The sequence below is a fragment of the Mastigoproctus giganteus genome, chromosome 3 (genome assembly GCF_048544385.1).
Source record: "Mastigoproctus giganteus isolate SK-2022 chromosome 3, ASM4854438v1, whole genome shotgun sequence".
Classification (NCBI taxonomy): Eukaryota; Metazoa; Arthropoda; class Arachnida; order Uropygi; family Thelyphonidae; genus Mastigoproctus; species Mastigoproctus giganteus.
In genome coordinates this window covers 104085421-104104653 of record NC_143577.1, presented here as the reverse complement: position 1 = coordinate 104104653, position 19233 = coordinate 104085421, and the positions used below count along the sequence as shown (strand labels likewise).

The window sequence follows — 19233 nt, the reverse complement described above, 5'->3', positions numbered from 1 at the left end:
CAACTGGCAGGTAAGGATATTGAAGGTGGGGGTGTGGCAGTGAATTGGAGTTATGGGGGGGGGGCATACAATTAGAGTAATCTGTGTCTATAGTCCAAATTCATCTTTAGAAAGGAAAACTGTTTCAGGGACTGGGCAACTATTTGGGGAAGGGTGCAGTGAGTTGTAATGGTGGGGCACTGGACCTGTGTTCCTGACCCCATCATGGACAAAATTCTGGGGGTAACCCACATCATGGTACGGGGGAGGGGTTAGTGAATTAATCAAGGTTTGTACTAAATGGGACTTGGCAGACATCTGGAGGGGGAAAAAAAAATCGGGGAAACGAGCATCCCCCAGAATAGCTAATAATGTAGGAACTCGAAATAGATCACACTTATGCAATGCAACAGTTGAACGATAAGATAACAATGATATGGCATGTGAGATTTGCGGGAGGTCAACAAGTTTCAGATCACATGGCAGTAACGTGGAAGGGAGATTTATTTACGAACGTTAGTCTGGGAAAAGGCTATTGGAAGCACAACTCAGTAGTTCTGGAGAGAGGACTGGGACCTTACAATAGTTTTTAAAAAGATTGTAGACCAAGGTGAAAATGAGTAGGAAACATGGGCAAAAATTAAAGAAAGTGCAAAATCATTTTATCATACAAAAATTAAGATTCGTAAAATAAATTTTATAAATTAATAAATGAGCATTACAGCTCTGGTTCATACTAAAAAATTAAGGAAAGAAACGAACAACATAGAAATAGAGTGAAAGGTCTCTTACAAGAAATTTACCAACGGTGCGGGGACAAAAGGGCAACAGCAGAAGTACAAACAGTTATTGTTGGGTATAATACTAACCCTGAAGAAGAGAAAGAAAAGGCACGAAAAATACAGCTGAAATTTAGGAGGCTAATAGTTCTTCAGCTGCGTTTTACCAAAGAAGACTAAGGCTAAATAATCTAGCCAAAACGGTTCAGGAAATTAAAGACAATGACAACACATTCAACAATGCTCACTATTATGAACTGTTTTGTAAATTACTATCAAAAAGAGCTTGCTTTACAGAAAAAAGGAAGAGACAACTCCATTTGAACGATTGGACAATTCACACCCGAGGAAAAAGCATTACAGGATAAGAAAATAATTATGGGGGATCTAACTGTGGCTCTAAAATCATGTAAATTATGACGCGTGCCAGTACCGGATGGTTTGGGGGTTGAATTTCATAAGAAATTTTGGAACTTGTTAGTGCCTATTCTTCTAGCCATCTTTAGAAAATTTTTTCAGGAAAGGGTTGTACCCAAAGGCTTTTTAAATGTCTATACTACTTTCATTCCGAAGCATGGACGAGATTTAATGAAAATTGGTAACTGGAGACCTATAACGTTGGCTAATTGTGACTACAAAATATTTGCAAAGATTTTGACATCTAAGTTAAAATGCAACGTAACCCAGGCAGTTAGAAGAACACAGTACTACGGTATACCAGGAAGACGGATAGAATATAACCTTTGGCTATTAAAGGATATATTAGAATATCAGAAACGAAAGAGTTACAATTTAGTGTTAGTAGCAATTCACCTAGAAAAAAAGCTTTTGATAGAATCGACCAAGACAACCTTTTCTCTATAATTAAGGATACGAACATAGGATCTCAGTTGTTTACAGTTGTTTGTTTATTTGTTTGTTTGTTATTTGGAGCATTAGCAACTAAGGCCATATTGCTCCGGGGATATGCGGTGGTCATTCCCTGACCTTTCCGCATCCTCCGTATTTGGTGGGCATGGGCTCGAACCTCGGTCTAATCAAGAAGCGTGTGCTACAACACTGCTGCTCCTGCCCACCTGGCTACGGAGGCGCCAGTTGTTTACAGTCCTGAGAAATTTATACACACTTAGTAGCACAAGACTTTTGATAAATGGAGAAATTTTGAAAAACAATAAAATTGATAGGGGAGTAAAGCAAGGATGTCTGCTTAGTCCTCTGCTATTTACGCTAGGACTCAAACCACTACTGGGAAGAATAGACAGAACTGAGGCCATTAGGGGGATACCATTGCCAAAGCCGGCAGGGCAGTGTATGCGGATGATGTTACCGCCACTCTCAGTACGAGTTATGCGGTGGAAGAATTTGTCACTCTTTAGATCTTTTGGTAAGAAGTCGAGGTTAAACATAAACGAAGATGAAACTAGGATCAAATTGTTAGGGGAATGGGTACATCAGCCTTTGACACGAGAATCAAATAAATCGATTCAATTAGGAGTTCCGTGTAGAGAGTCCCATGCTACCTGTAGTGAGGGCTCACCGCTAAAATACGGGAATGAAAAGAATGGGAAGTGGGACAATTTTCTTTTGAGAACAAATCCATCATTGTTAGAACAGTAATTCTTCCTATAATCTGTGACACTGTGTTTAAAACAGGAATCACAGCTAGGACAATGTGACGATTTTATGTTCCAACATTTCAGTTTTTATGGGGAGGAAAATGGCAACAGATAGCACAGAAATTTATTTTTACCTTGGGAAGAGAAGGTAATAAGTATTCCAAAAATTAATTTGGAATATGACTGCTGGATATGGCTAATATGGTGCAATTTAACCATTTAGTAGCAGCACTAATAAAATAATACAGCCTTAATTAAAGGTGGCAATTATCTAGGGCAGTGGTTCTCAATGTGGGGTATGTGTACCCCTTGGGGGTACGCGGTAAAACTTTTGGGGGTAAGCCATGAGCTAGATCTAGTAACAAAGTCTCTAAGTTGACAATACTACTACTGATTAATTTCTGAGAACTGAGTGACGAAGCGTGCCACTGTAGTTCATGTCTGTACATGTTTGTCAATCTTCCCTCCTCTTCTCTACCTGAGAGCTCAACAGCTGATCTCCCAGTCAAAACATCCATTCTAAGTGAGTGAATGTGCCTTCTTACTGCTCTATGTATTGTGATTTATTTCACTTGCTGTGCTTAAAGTTATTTTTAATCTTCAGTTTACTGTGAAGTTAAATGAACGTGTTTCTAAAGTGCCCTGAAACATGGATAAATGGATAATTAAGAAGAAAAGTAAAGTGGAGCCGGAGCAGATTGCTTCTACATCTATGACTATGTCATCATACCATGTGATAAAGAGATGGATTCAGTAGTAACTAAAAGAACGTTAAAAGTTAAACAATCGAACGATAAAAAAATTTTTAAAAATAAATATCATGAATCATATTTACAATTTGGCTTTACATGGACAGGAAATTTAGTAGAACCAAATCCACAGTGCATTGTTTGCTCTGAAGTCCTGTCACAAAATTCTATGAAACTCTCTTTTACGGTGGCACTTTGAAACAAAACATGAGCATTTAAAAAAATAAGCCTTTAAGCTATTTTGAACATCTTTTGGAAGGCTTGAGTAGTAGAAAAACCATAATTAAGCATTTTTCTGGTATAGAAGAAAATGAAAGTGCACTTAAAGCATTTTACAAAGTAAGCCTTCAAATTGCCAAAGCCGGAAAGGCTCACACAATAGGCGAGTCACTCATTCTTCCAGCAGTGGAAGAAACAGTTTCCTGTATGTTTGGTCAAAAAGAAGTAAACCTTGTCAGAACCATTCCTTTGTCAAACGACACAGTTTCCAGGAGAATTAAAGATATGGCCTGTAATATTAAGGACCAACTCATTCAAGCTATTCAATGTAGCCCGTGGTTTGCCATACAAGTGGATGAGTCAACAGACGTAGCTGGGCTAGCTCAATTACTTGTTTTTGTGCGTGGAAAATTCCAGGATGCAATATTTGAAAGATATTTTATTTTTTAAGCCTCTCAAAACTTCAACTACAAGTGAGGATATTTTCAATATGATTGATTCATTTTTTGCCGAAAACAACCTTGAATGGAAAAATTGTATTTCTGTATGTACTGAGTGGTTATATCACAGGACTAGCAGGTCATATAAAACAAGTTGCACCAGAATGTAAATTCACTCGTTGTCTTCACCATGAAGCAGTGATAGATAATTTCTCCCTGATGATTTGAAAAGAGTTCTGGATGAAAGTGTACAAATGGTTAATTTCATGAAAACCCAACCATTGAAGTCTTGACTTTTTTTTCAATTATAAGAACTCTTTATTGCATACAAAACGCACATGCTGTACACAATACCCTTCACGGCTACAAGCCAGGTGTGAAGAAATGGGTAACCTGCATAAAAGATTGCTGCTTCACACAGAAGTACATTGGTTATCACAAGGAAATGTTCTTTGCCATTTATTTGAACTCCACAATGAAGTACGCCTTTTTTTCAAGGACCAAGAGTTGTGACTTTCTTTGAGACTACAAGTCTTAGAATGGCTTCTACAGTTAGCATATTTAGCTGATATTTTTGAAAAAGTGAATATTTGGAACTTATCATTGCAGGGAGACAACGTTGATGTGTTCTATGTTGAGAAGAAAAGAGGCCATGGTAAAAAAAAATTTCTCTCTGGAAAAACAGAATTAAAAAGAACAGCTGTGACCAATTTCAGCGACTAGATTCATTTCTTAAAAAAAATGAGCAAATGATTGCAGACTTTGAAGACATCAGACAACAAATAATTGTTCACTTAAGCACTCTTAAAACTCTTATAAGGCAGTATTTTCCATCTCCCTGATGAAATGCAAGAATGGATTTGAGATCCCTTCACATTTGATTAGGAAAAATGTAAGCTTCCACTGTCCAATAAAGAAGTTGATTGAGATATCTTGTGACAATAGTTTAAAAAGCATTCATTCCAAAAAGCCATTGATTAGTTTTTGGATTGGAGCGAAGAAGGAATATCTGACTTTGTCAAGAATTGCAGTCAAATATTTGTTACCTTTCACAACAACTTATTTATGCGAAACTGGTTTTTCATCTTTAACTGCTTTAAAAAATAAATATAGGAACAGGCTGGATGTTGAAGATGACTTGTGACTCTACCTTAGCAAGATAACCCCAACCACTGATGAACTGTGCAAGCGTAAATAAGTGCAACCATCTCACTGATTACCCAGTAAAATGTTTATAATTTTATAAGATTTGTTAAATTGTTTATGTCACTATGTTTATCGATATGTAATTTATGAATACAAAATTTAATGTGTATATATGTGTGTGTTTTATTTTATTCCCATTGTTATACTATAACTATAGTTTTATCTATCTATACAAGGGGTACGCCAGTTACATACACATTTCCAAGGGGTACGTGAAGCATAAAAAGGTTGAGAACCACTGATCTAAGGCCAAAAGCAGAGACAATTCCTATATATTACAAAAAAATTCGGAATATGTGCACACAGTTAAGGGAGAAAGATATAGATCCTTTTAAGGGTGGTTTAAAATGACTCTACTGGACACTGTTTAACTCACAAAATCCAGAAAAGCCAAATTTAGGAAACCATAATGCGCAGTTTTTTTAAAAATCTAAAAATTGGCGGAAACTATCCATTGTGTATTGATTTTTCGTGGAGGGTTGGTTGCAGAAATATACCAGAAAATGATATCACGTATAGATTTAGTCAGACAGGCAACAGATTATGAGAATTTTGTACCAAAATTGAAACAGTGTACCATTTATTTTATTACTGTCGATTCGTGCAAGAAGTTTGGAAGAGAATTTGTAAGTTTTTGAGAATAAGACAGTTCATGCTGGAGGAGATAATTTATTTGCAATTCGATCATTCCTTGGGCAAGAAAAAAATGTTAACGATATTTTTAATTACAGAGTCTAAATATAATGTGTGGAAGCTTCGAAAATGGAAAAGGTTTGGGACATTTAGGGGATGCCTCTGGGACTTTAAACAAACTGTCTGCTTCCATGCAAAGGTTTTTACAGCTGGAAAAATGGCATTTAGGGTCTGATAAGTTTCTGAAATGGTGGAGAGAGCCACCTCTTCTGTGAGTTTGGCTGGAGATGAGGTTCATCTAAAATACTGGCTTTAGTTATTAAAAAAAAAAGAGCACCTGTTTTTTTTTTTTTTTGTTAATTACAAAATTCAGTTTTCTTGATAAAAATCTAGATCTCATATTCTCATCAAAACAGTTCTGTTCAAAGTCTGAATTAAGATTTTCGATGATATCGGTTTGAATTTTATAATTCATTTGTTTGGTTTGATAGATCTGGTCCAATGTTTTTTTTTTAACATTAAATTCGCAACTAGCTTCAAAACAGTGCTGTCTGGGAGGTGGTGTCCATCTGAGAATAAGTAACAGTAGTCATCTCTACCAAAGAAGTGTTACTTATCCGAAGTAGTGCAATACCTAGGCAACTCATTGTGAAGGTGTTCACAATATGAGATATGAATAAACGATGCATACATACTACCTGGGTAGTAGAAATGATGGAAGTGCCATATCCGTACATAAACAACCTCTTTCAATTCAAGACACATTATCAATAAGTGTTTGTTTCTAAGAAATACATTGAATATTTGCCTGACCTTGATCAAATGTTGACCTAACTCTTTAAAAGCCACATTGATTTGTACTTAAAATGCTTTGAGTCACTAGGAATCACGTCAGTTTGGTTATTAATTATTTTTTCCTAAACAATTGGTAAGAAAACACTGGAAACTGCAACGTGTAGTTTGTTGGATCAGTATTGGCTTTCTCTGGTTTTGGGAAAGCTAACACAATAGAATGATGAAAGCTAGAAGAATAATAGTCCTCAGTGAAGATTCGATTAAATAATTGTAAACGAGCAGTTAGTGAATCTTCACTGAAATGATCAATCATGGAATAACAAACTTCATCATGGCCTGTAATGCTATTCTTTGATGATGCAAGTGCAGCATGTAATTCAGTCATGGTAAGATATGCAGTATATGGAGGTTGGCATGTAGCATTAAAATTCAAATTACAATTTTCCTTAAAGGAATGAAAGGTTAGATAAGGTATATGTTGATGAGTGAAAGACTTTTCAATAGTATTGCCACAAAACATTAGCAATTTTGAAAGGATCAAAGATTTTTTCCCTTTAATAAGCAGCAATGGAATGACTATAAGAGATATTTACCATTAATTCTTCTGATTTTATTCCAAACACTTGCAGTACCTTGCAACATACAACCACTAAGATAGAAGAGTTTACAACTGTGTATTTATTTATTCTCCTTTTTTTGCACTAATACAGGCTGTTCCACTAAATTTTTAGGTAATACCAGGTTATGATTTAGGCATAGCATATTGTAGCTGCCATTATCTGTTGAATATTAGGTTTATTCAGAATCATGAGTGAGGGATGTGATAACACTGGTCGGCATCAATTTCCTTGCTGAAATAATTTCAACAAATTGTTATAGGAAATATGTTCAAAAACTCAGATACGTACTTAAAGTTCTCATCACTCAGTTTTCAAATATTGTAAGTTAATGGCCGAAAACCAAGAACTGTAGTTGGTGTAATCATCTTTTCCATCTATTCTATCTATTTATTTATTTATTTTTTTCTAGACTGAAACCATTTGGAAGGACTATGGCTTCAACCTATGGGGAATTCACTTGATGCAATGGTTAGTGCAATAGCATCATTGTTATAAGTGAATCACTGAATAGGTGAAAATGGCATCTTTTTTATCATATCAAGATAGTGCAATGCTTCACCAGTGGAGCATAAATACACAGTGGAGAAGACTGTTACTTATTCTCAGTGGATATCACCACCCAAACAGCATTTCAAGGCTGTTTGGCCTCTCACTGGTGGATGGATGGATACCCTGGTATTGCAATAAGTGACAACTCAGTTCCAGTTATGAAATATAACTTCACAATATGAGAAACGTCACATGATATACCACAATATAGACTGAAAGAATTACGGTTACTTGGCAGTGTTTTCATCATATCACATATTGTAAATACCTTCTCAATAAGCCAACTCATTGTAAAGATATTCACAATATGAGATAAGATAAAAACGATGCCATTTTCACACTCATTTGGTGATTCACTTCTATAAAACAATGATGTTTTATTTCTAGTACATTTGGGATATTTCTACACCATTTGAGAATGTTCCGGAATATTGTTACGTGCAGAAGAAAGGTTTAGATGTTTCTGGAAGGTTCTAAAACCTTCGACCGAGTTCTCTAGAAACATTGTGAGTCTTCTACAAACTTCCCTACCAGTATATATACACAAGTGGGTTCTGCCCCAAGCAAGCAAGCATTTTCGTATTTCAAAAAGAGTGAGTGATGAAAAAAGTGAACAAGTGTTTTAGTAAATTTGTGTTTGTAAACAATGTTGTGTACATAAGTGAAAATCATGAACTGTGTTTAAATTATAAATAAAAATCTAAAATTTCTTAATTGTGTTCCTATGTGCATATACTTCAACCATACATGAATTATTATTATTAGCCATATGGTACAAGGAAGCCTGAGGCTTATGCTGCACCAGCCAAAAAAAAAAATTCCCGAGTTAGCCCCCCTGTGTGTGTGTGTGTGTGTGAGAGAGAGAGAGAGAGAGAGAGAGAGAGAGAGAGAGAGAGAGAGAGAGAAAGGTATCACCAAGAAAGAGAAGAATGATGATATCCAGCTCAGGACCCTGGGTTTGCCAAGCCCATACTCACCAGATGTGAGCCCCCGGGGTTATGTCAGGTTCTTGCCAAAATAAGTCTGATAGCTTTTGCTACATTTATGGAGAAATGGTATTAAAATTGTAGTGGAAGCCACTGTCACAACTTGTGAGAAAAACCTATGAACTCTTTTTTGGATATAAGATTAGAGATCAAGATTAAGTACAGTCTCCAAATATTTGGTGTAGTTCATGTTCAAGAACATTAATAGGCTGGCTTAGGGTTAGTCATAAATCAATGCCTTCTGCTGTTCTGGTGATAATCGTTGGAACCTTAAGATCACAAACAATTGTTACTTTTGTATGACTAATAATTTCTGGGAAATCCAAGCGTAAAGTAGAGTATTCCAATGTACCTTCTGCTCTAAGGCCGGTTCCTCATTATGATAATGCCAGTGCCAAAGCCACCTCATGGATTTGACTCTGATTCAGTATCAGAAAAGGAGTCTCCAGAAAATGCAGAACCCAGAACAAATACAGATCAAGAATTTTCAGCTCTTGATGCTGCAAAGCTGCATCTAATCACTCAGGCAGAATTGAACGATTTGGTCAGAAATCTGAACCTCTCCAAAACCAAGGCTCAATTAAGAGGATCACGGCTTCAGTGATGGAATCTTCTTGAAAGGGTGTCAAGGTGTCTTTTTACAAGAAGAGAATCTAACATAATGACCTATTACTCCGCAGGTGGTGCTTTGGTTTATTGTAACAATGTCCAGGAATTAATGAAGGAGTTAGATCTGGAGCATGTCCTAGAGCAGTGGAGGCTTTTCAATGACTCATCCAAGATCAGTAATTTGAAAACAGCTTTACTCCATAATGGAAATTGCAAAAAAAATATGCTATCAAGAATACAAATTGAATATCTGTGCTGACATAAAAGTGGTAGTTTTGCTGACTGGACTGCAAGGTGGATACACTAAATACTACTGCCTTTTATGCAAGTCGGACAGACAAGCAAAGGATTGCCACTACACGGTAAAAAAATGGCCAGACTTCAGAAACTACACCAGGCCAGAAAAATGTAGTACAGTACATCCTCCTTTGGTGGATAAGTCAAAAATCTATTTGCCTCCACTGCACAACAAGCTAGGTTTGATAAAAATATTTCTGAAAGTGATGGACACAAAAGGATTTCCCTGTTTCAGGCAAACGTTTCCTCGAATCAGTGAGGCCAAGTAAAAAGAGATTTTTTATGGGTATTCAAATCAAACTCCTATTCCAAAATGAGGAATTCACTAAAAAATTAAATGCTACAGGATTAAGAAGTTGGAAGGCATTCAAAAACATCTGCCAGAACTTTTTAGGCAATGAGAAATCACAAAATTAAAGTGAATTTGTGGATGAGCTAATTTTAGCATACAGAGAGTTGGGATGCAACACATTAAAGCTTCCTATCCTACATTCCTATTTACTTTTTTTTCCTGAAAACTTGGGAGCAATCTCCAATGAATATGGTGAAAGGTTTCAGCAAGATATTTCTCAAATGGAAAAAAGATATCAGGGAAAATGGAGTCCAAATACAATGGCAGACATAATCACATTATTTAATGAGATTCCAACAGTCCAAATACTGTTGGAATCTCATAAGGAAGACACCAATGGATGATTTATAAAAGGTGAAAAATTACAAAGGAAGTGTTTTTTTATCAGATAAACATTGTTGTAAATAGAATAAAGTTAACAGACCCATTGTTCAATATATAGTACTATATGTAACATTTTCTTAAAATATATGAAATTTTTTTTTAACTAGAAACTTAGCTTTTGACAATAATCCCACTTCCTTACAATTGGTGGGTGTTACAGCAATATGGTTGCCAAATTTGAATTTAGCAATGTCAAATTTACAAGGATCACCCTGAATTTTAACAGGGAGTGAAAAAAAAAAAAAATTTTTTTGCCGGCCAGTATAATCTGAATATCTAACGTACCATATTTTGGTATTTCATCTAGTTAGCTTTGTCAAATTTCCAGACTATTCTTAATTTGGTCTGAGAATTTATCCAGAATATATTTATAACTGGGAAGTAATCACTATTATAGATTAACAGTAACTGGCCAGTCTATGAGAGGAAACAAGTTTGGAAAGCCTACTAAAAGGTCAATTGCAAAAAGCGAGTTAGAGGAGAGATGCATGTGTGTCTATACCATTATTTAACAATGTTAAATTGTGTTTAAGGAATTTTACAATTAACTGTTCTCTCTTTTCAAGGAACGAAGCTCATGGGGGGGGGGGGGGGGTAAGGCATTTAGTTAATCTCTGTTTGACAGAACTGAATCAAAAGCATGAAGAGAGAGTGATTTTCTTCTTCCAGTTGCTAGGTGGCCAAGTTGATAAAGTTAATAAATATACTAAAAAAAAAGTGAATTTTCTTTCAGAATTTTTTCTTGCAACTTTTCAAGTAAAGAACTAGTTTAAAAAAAAAAGTGAACAGAGAAAGACAACAGAGCTTAAATAGAAATTTAGTTGCTGATCAACAGTACCATATAAACTGAATAAGAATTGCTAGGCCGCAAATATGTCTGACACCTAGGGCCAGTCAATTTGGCCACCCTCAAATTAGCACAATACGTCACGGCCTGCCACTTTCTTGGAGATGTCTCGGCTTGATTCTCGTTGACAAATTGAGAAATTTCTGAAGTCCCCTTCAATCAAGAATGAAGTTATCTACCATCAGGCAGTGGATTAGAGTCAACCCCATGAGTTATTTTGGGTTTTCCAGCCAAAATCAGCCTGTGAACAGACATTTTATAGATTACATATACAGATATAAGTGTATATCTTGTTCTTGGTGCCATCAAAACTATTTCTTGTTCATGGTCAATTTGGCTGTTGCAACAATGATTTAAACACTTCTATAACCATAGCAATCAAAAGATTGCAATATATATATATATATATATATATATATATATATAATTAAAACTGGTACCCAGACAGAATGCACATTTATCTATTCAACACAGCACAGAATAATTTTAAGGAATTTTCATTGTAACCACCAATGATTAAACAAAAATACACAGTACAACCTCGATATAGACAAAATGGATGTCAGATGAACTAATCAGACTTGTGGCAGAGAAGAAAAATGCATGGGATGCACATAAATTGTCAGGCAGACGCAACAGACACCTCTGGTAGATACAAGCTAGTCTGTAATCAAGTCATTAGGCAAGAGAAAGCAGATTACGAAAAATATTTGGCAAATGATGCAAAGACTTCTTTACTTGTATAAACTCTAAAAGGAAGGGGATGAATCAGATTGGTCCACTTGATATCAATAGTTTGACTGTAGATGATCATTCTCAGATAGCTGCCGAAGTAAATGAGTATTTTGCACCTACATTCACACAAGGAGTTATTCAAGGAGGAGAGGACCAGATATTTATCAAACCCGAATAGGGAGTTAAATGATTTTGTAATAACTGAAAGCAAAGTGGAGGAGAAATTGTTGAAGTTAAACATAAGAAAGGCACCTGGGGTGGATGGGATCTATCCAGTTATATTAAAGGAGACAGCAAAGGAAGTAAGCAAGCAAACCCTTAGCCATAATTATGAGAGCATCCTTGGACTCGGGGGGAAGTTGTTGTTGTTGTTGTTGTTGTTTGGTTTTTAGGAGCATTAGCAACTAAGGCCATATTGCTCCGGAATATGCGGTGGTCATTCCTTGACCTTTCCGCATCCTCCATATTTGGTGGTGACGGGCTCGAACCCCGGTCTAATCAAGAAGCGTGTGGTACGCACTGCTGCTCCTTCCCACCTGGCTATGGAGACGCCGATCGGGGGGAAGTACCCACAGACTAGAGATGAGCAAATGTATCTCCAATTCACAAAGCGGGATCAAAGGGTGACACGAGTAATTACAGACCTGTTAGTTTGACTTCTGTTTTTAGGGAAAATAATGAAGTCATCGGTTAAAGAAGCATTGCAGGATCATTGAGACAACTGCAGCAATAATTCAGACACAGCATGGGTTTGTCAAGGTGAAGTCTTGTCTGACCAATTTGATTGGATACTACAATGTAGTCTCAAAGGAACTGGATGCAAAAAATAATTTTGATATCATATACAGTAAACCCCCACTATTCGCGGTATCTGTATTCGCGGTCGCTGATTTAATATAAAATGAAACCTAAAAAAATGTGAATTTTAAAGCGCCGTGAACATTTTCCACCATAAAAATACATGGGCGTGGTTAAAATTATCTTTCCCGGTCAAAACAGCGTTCAGTGGGTGTCGGGGGAAAGGGTGACAAAATCGCGAGCATGGATGTTTCTCGCTAATCCTTGTTCAGTATGTGTTATGCGCTTGTCATGGAAGGTTTCGTCATTTGCTTTTAATTTATATGCTTCTAAATTGAATAAATTTATCAATTTATAAATTGATATGCTTACAAAAGTGATAAATTTACCGTTTTGGTGAAAAACAGACTTTTTCGAGTGTGTTAACGGAAGAAAGTGACTTTATTGTGGACAAGTTTTTTCTAACCCGTAGAAAAATATGGCTACGAATAACAAGGGAAATGTGAAAAGATCAAAGAAGATGATGACATTAGCAAATAAAATTGAGTGATTTGATAAAATTTCTAATGATGAAAGTGTCTCCTCAGTGGCAAAACATTATAAAATCAATGAGTCAACGGTACGATTAATCAAGAAATCGGAAGAAAAAATCCACCGTAGTGTCCATGAAAACGCGCTAATTGCTTCAAAAATTTGCTCTGTAACTCGTGATATTAAATTAGAAAAAATGGAAAACACTTTAAATCTGTGGATAGAAGACCGAACTGAAAATAAAATTCCATAAAGTTCACTCATCATTCGTGAAAAGGCAAAGCTCCTTTATCAACACTTCAGCGAAATTGTGAATAGCACTGGCTGGATAAGTTGTTTAGCAAGCAAAGGCGCAAGTTTGAAAAATTTGTTTGAAATTTCTAATAAATATTACATTTAATATTAAATGTTTCTTATTTTCATTTCGATTCCATATGCTTGCATTTCACTATGTACTGTCTGTACATAGTCATATTATGAAGGTACATATAATACATACATAGACAAAATTTTATACTAGTTTTTCTTATATATTTCATACTTTGGAACAGAACCCCTTTATTACTATGGGAACCATAACTCAGTATTCGCTTTTTCAGTATTCGCGGCATTTCTCAGGAACATAACACCCGCAAATAGCGGGGGTTTACTGTACTTGGATTTCAGGAAAGCTTTTGATACTGTTGCACATGGAAGACTACTCTACAAATTGGAGAAGTATTGTATTAAGGGCAAGTTGCTATAATGGATAAAAGGATGGTTGAGTGGGAGAAGACAGAGGGTGGTGGTCAATGGGTACTGCTCTTCATGGACTAATGTTATTAGTGGTGTTCCTCGGGGTTCAGTGTTGGGCCCATTGTTGTTTTGTATATTTATCAATGATATTGATGAAGGTATATCAAGCTTAATGTCAAAGTTTGCAGATGATACAAAGGTAGGCAGGGTTGTTAATAACAGTATGCTGCTGCTGCAACAGGATCTGGAAGAGTTGGGTAGATGGGTTGAGAAGTGCCAACTGAAGTTTAACATTGACAAATGCAAAGTACTGCATATTGGGTGCAGTAACCCCAGAGAAATGTACCAATTATGTGTTGTTACACTCAGGGTAGTGGAGAATGAAAGAGACCTTGGGGTAATTGTGCAGTCAGATATGAAATTTTCTGAGCAATGCAGACAGGCTGCCAGAGTAGGTCATGGGGTCTTGTCAATGATATACAGGAATTTTGCAAGCAGGGATAAGGAGGTGATTATCCCTTTGTATAAGGCAATGGTCAGGCCACACCTCGAGTACTGCGTACAGATCAGGAAGCCTCATTTTTAGGAAGGATGTAGAGTTGCTAGAACAAGTACAGAGAAGGACAACAAGACTGGTGAAGTGATCAAAGGGGTGCTCTTGTGAAGAAAGGCTTAAGTTCTGCAAATTGCAGCTTCTGGAGACTAGGCACCTGTGAGGTGATCTGATTGAGGTGTATAAGGCTTGGAATGGATTGAGCAGGCTTAATGCTGAGGGAATTCTTCCTCTTGTTCAGATTACAAGCCTGAGGAGGCATAGATTCAAACTGAGGAAAGACTGTTGTAGAATAGATGTGCAGAAGTTGATAGCTTAAAATAAATTCAATGCAGAACTAGACAAAAATTTGAAATGAATAGATCAGTGAAATGGGAAGGTTTTTTTTTTTTTTTTTTGGCTGATGCTATATAAGCTTGCTTTCTTGCATTATGTGCCTCTACTAATCAAATGCACCTCTTTATACAGTACGATCATGTATCCTAAAACTAATTATTAAAAAAAGTATTTTCAAAGAACTTTCAGTGGAAAATTTCTTTTCCAGTATGAAAATTGCTTTCTGGAAAAGGTGAATACTGTATATACTAGTATCTACTATACATCCTAGTGTCATATTTCCAAGAACAGAAATTAGCTAAAAATTGGCTGTATATATAGCATCAGCCAAAAAAAAAAAAAAAAAAAAACCTTCCAGTTTCACCCATACATTCACTCCAAAACTTTGTCTAATTCTGCCATGAATTTATTTAAGCTGACTTCCACACCGACAGATGGAAGTTTGTTCCAGAAATCAACCACCCGCTGACTAAGGTAACTTTCTTGCACATTTTTCTACAACTGCCTTTCCTCATGAATTTACACCCTCTCAAGTGTGGAAGAATTTATGTCCCCTCAGGTGCAGAATCTGAGCAAGAGAAAGAATCCCATCAGCACTCAGCCTACTCAAATCATTCAAGGCCTTATCTCACAGGTGCCTAGTCTCAGGACACTGTAATTTGCAGAGCTTAAGCCTTCCTTCAAAAGAGCAATCCTTTGTTCCATTCACTAATCTTGTCCTTCTCTGTACTCGTTCCAGCAGCTCTACATCCTTCCTAAAATGAGGTTTCCAGACCTGTACGCATTACTGTATACTCATAAAACATTTCTTTAGTCTGTATACTCATAAAACAAATTATTTATTTTCTAAGTAAAGTACATTTAAGTTAAAAAAAAAAAACTGGGGGAAAAATATGGCAAAATTTTTTCATCTACGAGAGTTGTTCTGAAAATACATGGATTGAGATCATTGCACTGAGTCTGAATCACTTGGGAGGTTGGTGTAGGTCTCCTTTTTGAAATAGCATCCTTCACATTCTATACACCTTTTACAGTGGTTCACTAGCTTCTGAAACATGTGCTGCAGCCCATTTTCTTAAAGGTGTTGCAGGATAGCAGCGGATGTGGCAAATTTCACTTTTTCATGTGTTGAATTTTTTTTCCTCTCAACTCTGTTTTGAGGCTCGGGAAAGCCCAGAAATCGTATGGTAAGAGGTCTGGGCTGTGTGGAGGGTGGTCTAGTGGTCGACCACCAATTTTTGCTAAAGCTTGCATTGCTGATTGTATGACATGTAGCCCACCGTTATCTTGAAGAAGAAACCATTCTTGATTAAGCAGTTCCGGTATTTGTTTTGTGACTGCTCCTTTGAGGTGAACTCGCAACGTATTAGCATAATATTCTCCATTTACAGTTTTTTTTTTTTCAGGAACCCATTACTGCAGTATTATTCCGCGAGTGTCAAAAAACAAAATCAACATGAATTTTTTTGATGAACCAAAAACTCAATTTTTTTGGAGGAATTGTGGTGTTTCTATTTGCTTGACTGCTGTTTGGACTCAGGGATCAAAATGTTTAATCCAGGACTTGTCACAAGTGATTATTTTATCCAAAAACCACTTTTGCCTAACTTTACACAAAATTCAATCACGATTCTTTGTCTAATAATTAACACAATACCTTTCTCATCCCCCATCGTAAAACACACTTCGCATAAACTGTTATAACAAACACAAAAATGAATACTACGTGATACACTTGCACAAACTAACTAAGAAAAGGCGGGGGGACATTCCTAGACTGAAAACTCGTCATTTGTTTCTATAACAACGAAGCAGTGTTGCCAGTCCATGTATTTTCGGAACAGCCCTCGTATAACGCAGGTATTAAAGTTGTCATCTGCACCCACATTATATCGAGGTGACACTGTATGTCTGTTTTTTCTTTCAAGATGTTGAACAGGACCTTAACAAGTACTGCTAGTCATAAAATCTGTAGATTTAAAAAAGAGAGAGTGAAAATTTCACTGTACAAGGATATGTGGATTAATAAGGTAAAATTAATAAAAAATGGCAAAATTAGGTGGGAAGAAGATTACCTACCACTCCATTGTTTCAAAACAGCAGCTTGTTTAAGGCCTTCTTTGTCTTGTCCCTCTGATTTAAGTTTTTTGTAACTTAACTCTTCTTTATCTTGGACTTTCAAATCAGAATAGAGAAGTTTCAGCTTCTGTTCTGGTAACTTCTGAAAAGTTCATTTTGAAACAACAGAAATTAAAATAATTCTTTATAAGAATTTAAACTATAGACTGAATTGTATAATCTGCACACCCTATCACATTCACTTATAAAAAATAAAATAAAAATAAGTCATTTGTGATTATGTACATAGCATGTCAACCAGCAGACTCTCTCCAGAAGTTGATAATCATGGAGTAAGAAGGCATATGTTCTGGCACATTTTTCAATTTGAAGTTAAGAAAAATGAGCAAAACGTTTTCACTAATATCATATCTAACTGCAAGGCTTCAAGATGAAGTCACAAAAAGTAGCATGAACAACAAGAATGGTTTTATACAGAAAGTAATGGTTAAATAAAATGAACCAGCATAATGAATCAAGCAGAAGAACAGTTAACGACCTGTTTTATTATGGTTACTTCAGTGTGATTATTAGTTTATTATACGATGCCATAACAAAAGGTGTGGAAACTACATTACACAAAGGTATAACCACAGCCTAACCAACCACGTGCACGTAAATTTGCATCAAAACAGGTGCTTGAAATGCACTACACGCAGTTTTGGATATTTTGTTGACATTCCATAGCATGTTAATTTTGGTATACCATGCAGCACAAAAAAAGAGACAAGACCTTCCTGGCTGGTGAGTGCTATCTGGTACACAAACACCTTCAGATGCCCCGATAGAAAGAAGTCTATTTCATTCAAATACAAAGACCTGGCAGACTAAGGTGTAGGTTTTCCACAGAATATTCTCTAGATAGGTTGGTTAGTTGTTTACATATTTTATGGCACATTAGCATCTAATGCTATAATGCACCAGGTCAATCTTTCTAGCTAGGAAAGGGCATATCCAGGAGCAAGCATTACATAACCACACTAACAAAATGAAATTCCACTAGGATGGAACTTCATCTGTCAGTATTTTCAAAGGCAGATTCTATGGAGGTACTTCTCATGGGAAAACAACTGAACCCAACACCATTCTCTCTATTTTAAAAAAAAAAAATGCCATGCTACACCTGACAGAAATCAAACTTTTATTTTTATTTCTGAAAAACTTTTCTTTTTTTTTTTTTCAATTCTGTTTGGGTCATATAGCAATGATTGACCTTGGTTGTTTTCGTATTTTATGGCACATCGTCCAACGCTATAATGTGCCATGTCAATCTATCTAGCTAGGACAGGGCATATCCAAGAGCAAGCATTACATAACCACACTAACAAAATGGAAGTCCACTAAGATGGAACTTCATCTGTCAGAGTATTTTCAAAGGCAGATTCTAGGGAGGTACTTCTCATGGGAAAACAACTGAACCCAACATCATGCTCTCTATTTCAAAAAAAAAAAATGTGCCATGCTACACCTGACAGATATCAAACTTTTATTTTTATTTCTGAAAAACTTTTTTTTTTTTTTTTTTTTTTTAATTCTGTTTAGGTCATATAGCAATGATTGACCTATTATTGGATTTCATTAATTTCTAATTTTTTATTTTTTAATAAAAATTTTAAACTTAAAAAACTTGCATGTTTTAAGGATGTTATTTTTAGTCGAAACATTCATTTTGTGAAAAAAAATGTAAAACATAAAATATAAACATGAAAATATTAGTCTCCCCCCTTTTCCCCATTTATAAAACTAAGTGTGCATTGACACATTTTTATATATTTTCTATAAAAAAAAAGAAATATATACACACTAAAATTATTACCATTCAGCATTCAAAATTTCAAAAAATTATTTCTGTTTATATATATATATATATATATATATATATATATATATATATATGGTTCATTAAGGGGAGATCTTGTCTGACCAATTTGATTGGATATTCTGATGCAGTAACAAAATAGAGTCAGTTCTGTTATAATGCGCATTTTCGCAACCCGAATTTGTTCCAACATGACTGATATATTTGGGGACAACTACAGTATAACGTGATTTTCATGTTGGCGCTTGCGCAATTTCGTCTACAAGTAACACTAGGTGAACACAAAACACAGCACCAAGCTGAACGTAGCAACCTGCAGCAATACACTCAAGTTTACGAAGCTTAAAAAAATGTCAAACCTCAAATGTGTGAGAGCTATATTTCTCACTTACTGTAGTTGTATTGGTCGGAGATACACTGTTGTCATTCGTTGTATTCACAAGATAACACATGACACTGAAGGCCGGCTCATGTTTTCAAGAGCTCTCATTTTTCTGTTCAAACATAAATTTCGTGAAGCACGATAGCATGAGCAGAGGAGCACATTT

The 19233-nt window shown here is 35.9% G+C and overlaps 1 protein-coding gene across 1 annotated transcript in view; it reads right to left on the bottom strand.

Moving 5' to 3' along the window:
- The window catches only part of LOC150088197 (alpha-2-macroglobulin receptor-associated protein), a 228105-nt gene that overhangs the window by 169588 nt on the left and 39284 nt on the right, over positions 1-19233 (bottom strand). The window contains exon 2 of the mRNA XM_090369378.1: positions 16828-16969. Within this exon, the coding sequence (XP_090225504.1) occupies positions 16828-16969 (142 nt within the window). The remainder of the gene's footprint in view (positions 1-16827; positions 16970-19233) is intronic.